This window comes from Gymnodraco acuticeps, unplaced genomic scaffold, assembly GCF_902827175.1.
Source record: "Gymnodraco acuticeps unplaced genomic scaffold, fGymAcu1.1, whole genome shotgun sequence".
NCBI lineage: Eukaryota > Metazoa > Chordata > Actinopteri > Perciformes > Bathydraconidae > Gymnodraco > Gymnodraco acuticeps.
Window position 1 is genome coordinate 3,036,971 of NW_022992160.1, and position 13,759 is coordinate 3,050,729.

General features: G+C 40.2%; 1 protein-coding gene across 2 annotated transcripts in view; it reads right to left on the bottom strand.

The window, feature by feature from the left end:
- Positions 1–13,106, bottom strand: part of cfap206 (cilia and flagella associated protein 206) — a 29,192-nt gene extending 16,086 nt beyond the window's left edge. Inside the window, exons 1-11 of one of the 2 annotated variants that reach the window (XM_034204558.1) lie at positions 12,928–13,035; positions 11,566–11,649; positions 10,710–10,800; positions 9,664–9,852; positions 8,676–8,843; positions 7,417–7,625; positions 7,103–7,222; positions 4,662–4,860; positions 3,226–3,366; positions 2,017–2,210; positions 393–536 (exon numbers count right to left, since the gene is read on the bottom strand). In XM_034204558.1, the coding sequence (XP_034060449.1) occupies positions 393–536; positions 2,017–2,210; positions 3,226–3,366; positions 4,662–4,860; positions 7,103–7,222; positions 7,417–7,625; positions 8,676–8,843; positions 9,664–9,852; positions 10,710–10,800; positions 11,566–11,649; positions 12,928–13,035 (1,647 nt within the window). Of the gene's footprint in view, positions 1–392; positions 537–2,016; positions 2,211–3,225; positions 3,367–4,661; positions 4,861–7,102; positions 7,223–7,416; positions 7,626–8,675; positions 8,844–9,663; positions 9,853–10,709; positions 10,801–11,565; positions 11,650–12,927 lie in introns of both variants that reach the window. The other variant, XM_034204559.1, reaches the window with a different exon arrangement.
- Positions 13,107–13,759: the final 653 nt, after the last annotated feature.

Sequence of the window (13,759 nt, forward strand, 5' to 3'; positions counted from 1 at the left end):
TCATGTTAGAAATGATTTCCGTGTGTAGTGGTTTGTGTTACTGTAGTTCAGCAATTCTTTTCAACACTTGCAGTAACAGTCAGTAGATTTCTACCACCCTCACGTTCTCCGTCTCTTGCTGATGTCGGCTACGTCTTTCTCATTACCTTTGCATGTTGGAATATAATAAAGTTTAAGCCCTTGGTCCTTTTTTTGTTTGCTTGTCTTGGGATTAGCTGTCACAGAGTGCCTTCTGACCATGTCTACAAGGTTTAAAGTTGAACAGTTATGGGACATTGCTCGCTGTACAGATAAAGTCAATAAGTTGCCTTCACTGATATCCTCCAAAGATGGCCGACCTGAAAACGTCACATTCCCATTCCCTGATTCATTCGTATTGTATTCTGTCTCACCAGTTTGATAGCTTTTCTTCTCAGCTCCCACTCATTCCACTCGTATGACTTGTCGATGTTTGTCTCCAATGGGTGGATGTCTGTCTGTGTGCCGCTCTCACACTTAGTGATGGGCTTCACCAATAAACTCTCTCCTGGCTGCAACTACAAAATCACAGCAACACAATATAATCAGATAGTGGAAAAAGTGACTGCAACATGTTTTCATGAAGTAAAGAAATTATGAAAACATGTTTTTTCTCTTGTAATAAGTAAAACAATTCTGCCAATAGAACAAGTGACAATTAGCTTGGTAAGACTTCTTGAAATAAGATTGGATATTTATTAGGGCTGTCAGTCGATTAAAATATTTAATCGCGATTAATCGCATGATGTCCATAGTTAATCGCACATTTTTTATCTGTTCTAAATGTTCCTTAGAGGAATATTTTTCACGTTTTTAATACTCTTATCAACAAATGAGTGGACAAATATGCTTTATGCAAATGTTTGTTTATTATCATAGAGTGGCGAAGTCACGCCCATCTACTTCCGGTCCATGGGACCTTATTTCGGAAAATGTATTGAATTCAATGGAGAGAGAAAACGTATCTTTCGATCCCATTTGAATTGTGCCACGAATTACACATATGATGTTTGTCAATCTTAAAAAATCATTTCCATGTCAAAAAAGTCACATTTTGTCGTAAAACTGTTGAAATATAAGACTATGAAAAATACGCAACTAGAAAGACTACAAATCCCAGAGTCGCGTAAGTGATGTCACAATTGTTTTACTCCGCTAAATATAAGAGATAGCTAAGATAAGATAACTTTAACAAGATGCCTGTGTGCTTAGTACCAGGTTGTTATCATACCAGCAATGGGTCTTGCTCGTTCTTTCGCTTCCCGTCTGATGAAAGGACCAGGAGTGGCTGGATCAAGTTAGCTACCTAGCTAGTAGCTAGTGATGTTACGTATTGCACGGAGGCTTCGGAGCGTGTGTCGAGTAATCCCCGAAGCTTTTTGTGAAGCATGTATCGAGGCTTGTATCGTTTTGGGCCAGTGACGTCATCGATGACAAACGAAGCCTCGCTGCCTGTCGATACCACGTGACTGCTTCACGAAGCGATTCAGATCGGGAAGGGCCGAGGACAAATAGCCTACACATGCGTTAATCGCACGCTAAAATAATTAGTGGCGTTAAAAAAAAAATGCGTTAACTTGACAGCCCTAATATTTATATAAATCAGATCTTGTAATTACCTGGGGAAACTTATTTTGAACTATATTTGACCAAAATCAGGAAATGTCGTTACAAAATTAGCCAGAAATGCTCAGAAGTGTTCTGTCATATGATGTTAGTTGGTGGATTTACAATAAACATGTGCTTTTTTAAATCAAGTAAGATTTATTTTTGAAACAAGATGATCCATCTTTTACAAATACCACAGCAGCTTAAAAACCTTTTGACATCTAAAACAAGACCCTATATCTCACTGCAATGTTCATTCTTACATTATTATCAGGTGCAGACATATTCTGACTAGAAATGAGACAAATATACTTGGCAATATGTCACCTTTGTACATACACAGAAAGAATAAATGAATGTGTGCATTGAGAGTACTTGAAGGCTGCTGACCTCTGAGTAAGGACTGACGCAGGAGAACTGTCGGTGGAGTTGGAGGAGCTGGATGAGTTCAGGGGAGAGCTTGGCTTTCTCTGCTACCTCTGCAATGAAGTCCCCCGGACTGGAGGCAAATGTTAATGCTGCTTCTTTGGAGCTGAACACATAGAGCTTCTCCTCGTGATGAAAGACTCCGATGTGTGGGTAGCCTGCAACAGAGGAGTCAATGATGAGACATAGGCTTCAAGAACAGACAGTTACATAAACGGTGCTTATCATAAAGTAACCCTTCAAAAATAAGGCTTCAGTTCGACACGCCTCTTGATGTTTTCTCACTCAGGTAGGTTCCCCCTTATGAAAGGCATGATCGCATATATTTAGAATCAAATCCAAACCCTATCTTCAACCTCTCTAAACTCTGTGAAGGCTCTTTGGGAAGAGGATTTGGAGCAGGCGATCTCAGAGGATCTTTCAGGCGATATTCTTAACTGGTGCATAAAAACAGAGGAGGCCGAGGCAGCTAAATGAATATAAACATAAGGCAAGCTTTATTAAAGGTCCCATGTCATGGCCATTTCTACTGATCATATTTCCATTGTTGAGGTCTACTAGAATAGATGTACATTGTTCAATGTTCCAAACTCACATTGGTTTCTCATACAGCATCTCTGTATAGTATGTGTATTCACTCTCTGTCCTACACGGCTTGTTGGAGCTACCCAAATGGACCAATGGGCATACCCGGGAAGAAAAAGAGAAATGTCCAACGAGGCGTTCTGGGGCAGCATAGACAGGTCTTCTCTGTGTTAGAGTTTTACCCGCTACAGGGTGTACTTTGAGGGTTAGTGACTCTGCAGACCGTTTACATGCAGAAAAAGCTACATAACACACAAGGGGACGGGTAATAACCGGAAAAGCATAACATGGGACCTTTAAGATAAAAAGCTGTTAAAAAACACAAAAACTGCAGGGGCAGGCAAAGTTAAACAAAAAGAACAACCAAAAAAACTAGGAACATGACAAAAACAGACATTTTAACAATCGCCCACTTCATGCAAACATTGGCCAGATGTGTGAAAGTGTGAAAGTAGGCAGAGTTAGAATTTTTCTTTTGCGTCTAAAATCACATCTTGAGTTAAAGCTAATGCAACACAATGAATGCCGTGGAGAGACTGGACAACATCCATATATTCCTTACACACTGGTGTATCATGAGAAGAGTACCTGGGAGTAGCAACCCGTCTCTGGTCACTAGTGAGTAGCCACAGACTCCGTTATACTGCAGCGGCAGCTCATCAAAGCTGGTTGTGGTTTCAGGCAGGAGCCACTCCTGTGTGTTCATCTCAGCTGGGACTATACGCTCATCTGGAATACACAAGACAAGACAAGACAAGACAAGACAAGACAAGACAAGACAAGACAAGACAAGACAAGACAAGACAAGACAAGACAAGACAAGACAAGACAAGATAAGACAAGACAAGATAAGACAAGATAAGACAAGACAAGATAAGATAAGATAAGACAAGACAAGACAAGACAAGATAAGATAAGATAAGACAAGACAAGACAAGACAAGATAAGATAAGACAAGACAAGATAAGACAAGATAAGATAAGACAAGACAAGACAAGACAAGACAAGATAAGACAAGACAAGACAAGATAAGACAAGACAAGACAAGACAAGATAAGACAAGATAAGATAAGACAAGACAAGATAAGATAAGACAAGATAAGACAAGATAAGACAAGATAAGATAAGATAAGACAAGATAAGACAAGATAAGACAAGACAAGATAAGACAAGATAAGACAAGATAAGACAAGACAAGACAAGATAAGATAAGACAAGACAAGATAAGATAAGACAAGACAAGATAAGACAAGACAAGATAAGACAAGATAAGATAAGACAAGATAAGAGGGACCTTTATTGATGCCCGTAGGGAAATTCAGTAGTTAAAGCAGCAAGAGAGTAAGAGTGAAATACAGGACAGTACAGATAAGAGTTCACATAAGGATCATATAATTAAAAGTAATTGTTAAAACAAGATATAACAACAACAAAGTAAAATAACAAGGAAAACAAATGCATTTAAGATCAGCACTAACTTAAACATGGTTCAGAGATGTTTGTCTCTCAGGTTTGTAAGAATATTTCATACATATTTCATATTATAATAAATGCATAATATTATCAGAACAGAACAACTGATATATTCCAAGTAATACATAACTGAAGGAACCTGTGTAAATCTAGTGATTTGGACACACTTTGAGCACATTATTTCCTGTTTGCATCACACTGCATCATAGACAAGATGTCCTGTTCTTTTTTAGGATGTACTATTACAATTCTCTGTCTGCGTTATGTTCCTTGTTCATCATCATGTATCATACATTCTTAATATACTTTGTTATGACAAATTAAGTGTTTACAGTGTGTTCAGATCTTCATCTTCAGTTTAAATGTTAAATACTTATCCTAATAACAATTTCATTCAGTTTTCTTCACACAAATGAATGAGATATTACAATTCTTCTCATCCAAAAGGCCTCACAACAACCTGTCAATGTTTTAGGGGCATCTAGTGGGAGCAGGAACCATAGTTTGGGAACCAGAGCCTTAGAGGCAGGTATACTGCAACTGTTATTTACCTGCCGACTCAGCCATTCTCTGTTGGTCTGTCTTCACCTCTGCCGCCTCCAGCAGGCCGTCCACACATGCCTCAGAGAAGATCTTGGCCTGAGAGGCAGTGAAGGGCTGCAGGCTGAGCAGGATGCTCCTGAGGATGTTCAGCAGCTGAGCCTCATCCTGCAGTGCAGACCACAGCTCTGACAGGGACTTAAAGCGCGGCTGGAAGACATGAGCAAGGACAGAAATGGGTAAGACATAACAAGACGTGACAGACAATTACATTAGATATACTTTATTGATCCAAAAGTGGGAAATGGGTTTGTTACAGCAGAATGTTAACAAGGCGTGGGTTCAAAATATGATCAAATATCTACAGAATAAACAATATAAAACATAATACCAACTCTCTGCTAAAACAAAATAAGTTAGAGGCCCTATTGTGCTTCTGGGGGTTTCCCTCTCCTGTAGTGTGTTCTATTGCATGTAAATGGTCTGCAAAGGCTAACCCCCCCCCCCCTCCCTGCCTGAAACAGCTCTATTTGGCTCCTTTGTTTACTTCTGTAACAGAGTGACATCCCTATGCAACAGTAGCGCTTCTATTGGCTGGTGCTTCAACACATTGTACGTGATATGTTAAGGGGCGGGACATTTCTAAGCGGTTAACCAATCACAACAGAGCCGGCCAGCTAACCAATCAGAGCAGACTGGGCTCTGGTTTCAGACAGAGGGTGAAAAGAGGTGCTGCAGCACAGGCAGTGTGAGACAAATAAAGAGCTTTCTGAACATTAATGTATGGAGACATGTCCATACATTTTATGAACATGTCTCCATTTTAAGTTATTTTAATAGTGTTAAAGGGATAGTGGAAATCCGCGAATTTTGGGTTTCACTTATGTATTTGTATTAAAAATAAGCATAATAAACAATTTTTTTTAATTTCATGCGCCTAATTTCATTTTATTTTCAATTTTACTGCGCCCTCTCAATGAAACGAAATACTTCGGGAATCGTCGGGAATCTTCGGGTGATGACGAGAGCAGAGGAAGACGGGCACAAACAATGGCGGACATTCAATAGCATTTGCATGTGATTAGCCGACCTTTATTATGGTGAATAGATGTGTTTTGTATGGCTGTAGTGCGACAGCAAATGCAGAGAATGGCGTATCGACTCATGCCTTTCCAAGAAACCCAGCCATTCGTCGTCAGTGGGTGAAATTTGTTCAGAAATTTTCACTATAGGTAATACTATAAGACTGTAAGACGGCAATACTTTATACCGAGTATATTGCCATAAATATGATGATTGATTATCAGTAAACAATTCTACGTGACACAACGACATTGGATTAACCTTGAGATGCGTTTTTATTCCGTTGAACACAACTTTTGATCACAAATCAAAAAAGGTAAGACGTAATTATTGTAATATTTTTGGAACCGGATGTTGTTTACTTTCTCTTTTCTGGCTGATAGCTCCAGGAATTCGAGGTCTTACAGTGATGACATTACATCTGTGGAGTCTCAGCTTTAAATCGTATATCTTGTTTGTGCAGTTAAGATAGTAATAAGGGCATTTCTACCGTGTGTTGTGTGTAAAAAAGCGTTAGCATTAGTTAGCATTGTTTCGCTCAATGCTAATTCAAAGGCTTGGTATTACTCTTGTGTTTTTTCTAGCTAACAATTGTTCTTATTGTCAGTTAGCGGAGTTTCTTACCTTTAAAAGGGTATGAAACATTAATAGTTTCATAAATGTTAAGAAGCCCTGAGACATGTGAGAGAAAAACAACTGTGGGAGGGGTCCACTGGGGGGACCTTCGGGCTTAACTGGTTAACAATGATTAATATTTGTAAAGGCTACAGGTGATCTTAAGATGCGTGAGCTATGCTTAGGGACCTACCAGTCAAGATTATTTGTGCGTAGGGGTGCATCATCTGGCGCCTGGTCCTGGTCATCCTCGCCATTGCCCATGCCGTGAACCATCACCTCGGGCTCGGGCTCGAACAAATAAGGACGTAATGGTCCATCGTCTGGCTCAATATTGTCACCATCGTCGCTTACTGAACCGGATTCAGATTCAGTTCCTAAAACGACATTTTCGTAGGAAAGCCGAGAGGATGTTTCTGACTCGCTATCATCACTGGATACCTCGTACAATCCTTCTTCTTTGTCTGGTATATTTGCCCTTCCACGTTCATTCTGCATAGACGCCATGGTTTGTTATCGTATCGTCTTCCTGAGTTTTCGTCACTTCCGGTTTGGCTGAGTCGAACATTTCGTTTCTAAAAAACTTCGGGGAAGCTGCAATAAAGTGCTTCTAACATGCGTAAGGCAATTATTATATTGTTTTAATCAGGTGTGATTGTTTTGGTACGTAATTATGCTTGTATATAAGTTAAAACGAAACTATTTGAGGTTCCATTTCCACTATCCCTTTAAGTTTCAAGACCAAGACACTTACAAAAACGTTTGCAGTGGGTACAGCTGTCTTTGCCTGTATGGTTTCTTTCAGCAGCTTCATTTGTGATGAGAGTGCAGTCTGCAGCATTTCTACATGCTTGGCACATAAACATGCATCAGCCTGTTGGCAAAGGGAAACAATTGATTTGTTTACTATACATGCTACTCCGAGATGTCAAAAACGACTTATTTTACTTAATAAGCTGCACAAAATGGCTGTTCATCATATTCATTGACAGAATAATTGTAATGAATGTAAGCTCGATAAATTTAAATGCCACATTGATACAAAGCGTTTTTTTTTTTTTTTCTTACCAGTAACATTTTGAGAAAGACTTCATGCTGCCGGACGTTGTAGAGAGCCTGTTTGAGCAGGACGGCGGGGGGGTCACATTCTGCAGGCTGACTGTCAGACTGCTTCTCCAGCACGGAGGTGTATCTCCACGCCAGAGTCTGTGACACACTCAGCTCCTTTTCTATGCTCTTACTGGTGACTGGAAGAGCTTCATTAAGAATGGAAGGCACTGAGGAGAGAAAGAAAAGGAGGTACTATAATTACCAAACGCAGTATTGACATAGCAGAGAAAATAACCTAGACTGATGACACAAAATAAAAAGCTGACTTTTTCTTGATGAAACATAACACTTCTATGGTCTGGATTCCAAAAATCATAGACAACTAAATGATGAGGTATGGACCTTTCTGATTCACTTAGATATGTTCATTTCGTAAGTTCTTTTCAATCAACACTTGGGGCTCAGATTTGAACTTCCTCCTTCAACATGTCAAAGTGACTACTTGTATATATATTTGTACTGCTTTTTATATATAGTCATACACTGTCATATACTCATCTGTTTTAATATACCAGATTGCTATTTTTATGTATTAATCAATGTGCATTTACATTTTTTTGGTGTATATATACATATATGGATATATTTTTTATATATTTTAATCTTTGGGACGCTGAGAAGAGGCATTTCGGTCATCCTGTTTAATTATTGATAATTAAGTTGACTTTGAAGAGTCCTTGGGCAAGATACTTGCGTGGGGCCTTACCTCGCGGAGGGGCCTCACCTCGCGGAGGGGCCTCACCTCGCGGAGGGGGCCTCACCTCGCGGAGGGGGCCTCACCCCGAGGAGGGGGCCTCACCTCGCGGAGGGGGCCTCACCCCGAGGAGGGGGCCTCACCTCGCGGAGGGGGCCTCACCCCGAGGAGGGGGCCTCACCCCGCGGAGGGGGCCTCACCTCGCGGGGGGGGCCTCACCTCGCGGGGGGGCCTCACCTCGCGGGGGGGGCCTCACCTCGCGGGGGGGGCCTCACCTCGCGGGGGGGCCTCACCTCGCGGGGGGGGCCTCACCTCGCGGGGGGGGCCTCATCTTGTGGAGGGAGGCTCATCTTGTGGAGGGAGGCTCATCTTGTGGAGGGAGGCTCATCTAATGCGCAAATGCGGCGCAATTAAGCATGCCACAGTTTCGCATGCCACAGTTTCCCCCCCCCCCCCCCCTGAATAGCATTGTCGGTGATAACAGGTATTTTGTGTAATTTGTGTGTAGCATGGTGTACTATACTCAGTTCCTGGAGGTCAGTCTCCTCGCCTCCCTTCTTGCTGGCTTTGTTGAACAGTCTGATCCCTGTGACGATCATGGTGAGCTCTCTGAGCTGCTGCTCCTTGTCTCTCTTCAGGAGGACCATGAAGGCTCCCAGCTCAGTCTGAGGGAAGACGCTCTGCAGGGCGGCTGGAACACAACACTCAGAGTCAGGATACACTCAAATCAGCCTGAAAAGCTGGCAAGTCACCTTTTGTAAAATGTTCAACATTTAAAAACGAGCATACCATTTCTTGTTTACAAGGCAACGCTTGATTATAAAGCTGAGAGCAACTCAAAGTGCGTACTGATAACAGCTCGTATCAATGGGGTGAGAGAGGATGATCTGAGTGTGTGGGTTGCAGGGCGGCGGCTTTGAAAAGTCGGCTGTGATTCCTATGTCTACTAATACTACTCTAATGCTACTCATTGCCTATTGGTGGTTTTTTTATTTATCTTTTGTCTAATTATGTTTCTGTTTGTTTTGTAAGGGAGCTGTATGTTCTTTCACATGGTACAGTATGTTTGTGTGTTGTACCATGTTGTTCTGTGTTTCTGCCTTTTGATCACAACAAATCAAAGTCATTAAAACCAGCTGCACCTTTACCAGCTTTGATAACACTTAAATGCATCAATAATTATAATCAGAACATATTATTCTGCATGAGTTCTTTACTTTTGGTACTTTAAGTATATTTTGATACTAATACTTCTTGACTATTATTTGAGTAACTTTTTGAATGCAGGACCTTTACTCGTAACAAAGTATTCCTACACTCTGGTACTTCTACTTTTACTCAAGTACAAGATCTGAGTACTTCTCTCTCCTCTGGTTAATTGACTGCAACATCGTTTGTTAATTTCTTTTTAAGTGGCACCGGCCTTCAGCCTGCATTCCAGCAAGGTGTTATGCTGTCACCGCACTTTAACTGCAGTTCCCCAGAAACTGAAAAGACTTCGGAAGTGAAACCTGTAGCCTCTTTCAGGGCGGTGTCATCTGTAGGTGAGCCCATAGCGGAGCGCAGCTGGATGTACGTGATGATTTTACAATACAAGGCGTCAAATTCCTCTCGTGTTTTCACTCTGCTGTCAGTGATCTCTCTGCTCACTGAGCTCAGCCTGGACTCCAGCACCCGGTGGATCTCCTCTAGAAACTCTCCTGCACAAACACAAGTACCTGCTTAGTCCTGAGGTTCATCTTAAAGAGTTAAGAATAAAGAAATCCAATTATCTCCAAGCTAAAGCCATTCGGGGAAGAAACCATGTGTTATACGTATGCTCCCCTTAGGCAGATCTTTCTACAGTCAGAAGCCTGTCCACAGCTTATTGATGAAGACAAGTACAAAGAGCATTTCTATCAACCAAACATGACCAAATAAAGGCGTCTATCAAACATTCAGTGTCTGCAACCTAAGCATAAATACCATCTGAGCTGTACCTGGAACAATACACTGAATTGAATGATCATGTTTAAGCTATGTGCTTGTAATACCTGTTCAAAATATAAAAGTCTTGACCGATTTTAAATAAAAACATTTGGTTTTAACATTAAGACAGTTCTTTACAGAGTGCATCACTTCAAAGGAAATATGCTTAGGTATAAAGTGAGGCAGCAGGATTTACATCAGGGTGATTTGGTTTGATTTCAGCATGGTTCAACCAACCTGCATACAGAAGTGACACATATATAATGCTCTTCACGCTTACAAACGAGTGGTAGAATTAACCGAAAATCTATCAGCAGCAACCATTTTGATAATAAATGTATTGTTTAAGTCATTTATTAAAGATAGATAGGATCTCTGTTTGCTGTTTTCATTGGGAGTTGTAAAGTTGGTCGGGCATTTCTCCCTCATTTCAGATACAGACGTGAACATCGTTGTTTAATCAAACAAATGATCCCAAAAATGAATTGATCATTATCATTACTTATTAAAAGGATCAACCCATGCACCAGAAACTCAATTCATAATGACAAAGATGGCATTAGTTTGTAATGTTGTGGGTAACACTTACGCCGGGAGGTGTAATTCATGTCGAAGTGCACTTGCATTTTGATTGTGTCTAGGGACGGGCTGCACTCTTCCATCAGTTTACCCAGACACAGCTGCAGGATATATTGCAGATGAATATTAGAAACACATGAAAGTATGTTGAAACGGTTGCTTCCTGTGAACAGCATCATGTTCTAGCTGGCAGTGTGGACACGGCTGGTAAACACTTCACTTGTTCACATTGTTCTCTTGTCTTACATAACACTAGTCAAAACACTTCTCATTGATATGTATTTTCTCTTGGAGACGTAAGGTCAGATAGCTTTTATGTGAGTATATTGTGATACTCAGATCACAGGGAACTAGTCATTGTAACGGGATACATGTTTAAAGCGTGCACTTCGCTCTGCATCAGCCAAACGACTCGCTGCACCCTCGCTGCGAGGGGGACCCAAGTTCCCATCAGCAAAAACACGTGGGTTTGCTATCCTGGCTCCAAGATGGTGGAATGAGCTCCCCATTGACATCAGGACGGCAGATAGCTTACACACCTTCCGGCGCAGACTGAAAACTCATCTCTTTCGACTCCACTTCGAGCGATAGAACTATTAACAAAGCACTTATATACTAATAAAGGACTGGCTTACCTAAAGCCAGTTGAGTAGCACTTGAAATGTTTGGCTCTATGAAACCTGATGTTCTTATATGATTCTGTTTTCTTCAAGGTTGTGTCTTCCTGGTCGAATGTACTTATTGTAAGTCGCTTTGGATAAAAGCGTCAGCCAAATGTAATGTAATGTAATGTTTAAAGCGACCCTCCCAACCATGTTACGAACTCAAATGGGGCTGTCGGAGTGAAGTCCAGTTTAGTATCTCACCTCTTCCAGTTTCTGGACATCTTGTTTGGTCAGTGTTCGATCAACATTGAAACCATTCCTTGGGTCTAGCACAACAGCTTTCACCTCAAAGAAGAAGAAAAGAACCTTTTCAGTTTGGAGTAAAGAGTCACCTATGGGTGCCAGGCTAGGATAAAGAGGAGCGTTTAAAGACAGGCAGTTGGGAAAAGTACATTTACTCAAATACTTTACGTAAGTACATTTTTTAGTATACTTTAAGTACTTTCAGAGTTTCCCCTAGGTTTACTGAAAATATCTTTCTATTACTCCACTACATTTAATTTAAAAACTAGCTACTTTTCAGAACTTTTACATAATGCATCTCTAAAAGAATCCACAAGCGGACTAACTGTGTTAGGTACGAATTATTAAAATATATTAAAAAAGTCAATATTTTTTTGTTATAGAACTTTGTTTGTTGACAAGAGTAAAATGCTACTTGACGTGACAACATTATCTCATAGTCATAAACAATATATATATACCCATATATATAGACAGATAGGGACGAGCAGGAAAGACTTGGCCCTCTGTGGGTCCAGAGTGAGACGCATGTCTTAATGTTGTTTTTAGTTTAAGTGGAGCCATGAAAAATGAGAGTTGCCTCAGGAATGCAAGCTTTGTTTCTATGAGCAGGTCAAATGGAGATCACATCCATAAAGCTAGTCAAGATGACCCTACAGCCCGGGCCGTCTGGAGTCAATGAGGTACTTTCCCACTACATCGACTACATTGACTTTGAAGATCTGGAAAGATTCACCAAAAACAAACTAGTTGTTTATTGACCAAATAAACAGCAATGTTCAGATCAATTACTTATTTATGTTTTAAATAAAGGTGAATGTATTATTGTATTAATATCACTCTATAGTCTATCTGTTCATTTTGGCTGTCTTTTCAAACTAAAATGGTCCTACAGTGGACATACTGTAACATTTAAAAATTAAATTAAATTTAAAAAAAGTCTAAATTGCAAGATGTTTTTTTAAATCCTAAATAGGTAGGAAATAAAAAATAAAGAAGATTGGAACACATTTGTTTTCCTCGGTTCCCAGGAGGATATATAATAGTAAATCACACACGGAGGCAATTTTTTCAGAATTAATACTTTCCCTACATTTTGCTGATGTTACTTCTGCACTTTAACTACTAAAGTAAGATTATGTATTGGTATTTTTACTTCAGTGAAGAATCTGAATACTTCTTCCACCTTACTGCTTACAATGTGTAAGTAAGTACTAAGGTACTAAAGCATTAACATACAGCAGGCGTTGGCTGACGTCACTGGTAAAGCTAACTCTCGGTAGCTAACTTGACTAGCATGTGAGTAAACACTTTACTGACCATGAAAGCGACCAGAGTGTCCGACACCGCGTGTCCTCTCGCGGCACACTGCTGCACTATCGCACGGATAATGTTTTTAATCACGCTCTCTGCGTGAGCCCCAGACATTCTGACTGACAGAAAGTTATTTAACCACCCTAGTTTGAATGTGTGCTGATACAGCTAACGCGGCATCAAAAGCTGCCTGTTGATAACTGGTTGCCATGGTAACATTGCGTGAACACAGGGATGTATTGCTTGACACCTCCATGTCCACTAGAGGGCGCTATAATCTAACTGTTCCTGTTTTTGCAAGACGAAGGTGGATTTCAAGACTGACTCATGTCTGAATGCCTTGTTGGGATGTGATGAAGTACATTCCTCCTCAGATATTGGAGTTAAGTACAGTTCTGAGGTAGAAATACTTGTACTTTAACTAAGTAGTTATCTTTCACTACATTTTGGAGGCTAATATTGTACTTTTTACTTCACTAGATGTATATGACAGGTTTAGTTGCTAGTGACCAGATTCAGATTAAGCTAATACTAAATATAAACACACTAATAAATAAACATTGACATACAATTATAGGTTTAAATATCCAGCAACAGTATACAAAGTAATTTCAATTAACTCCATCTTTACCAACCGTGATGCATCAACAATCATAATACAGTCGTTTATGATATATTAGTCTGAAATGGGCCATTATGCTTAACAAGTACTTTTGGTACTCAATAGGTATTGATGCTATATATTGATAATTGTGTTATTTGACTTAAGTAACATTTGTAATGCAGGACTGTAAATTAAGGGGAAGCTTTTATAATTTAGTATTACTACTTTTACTTA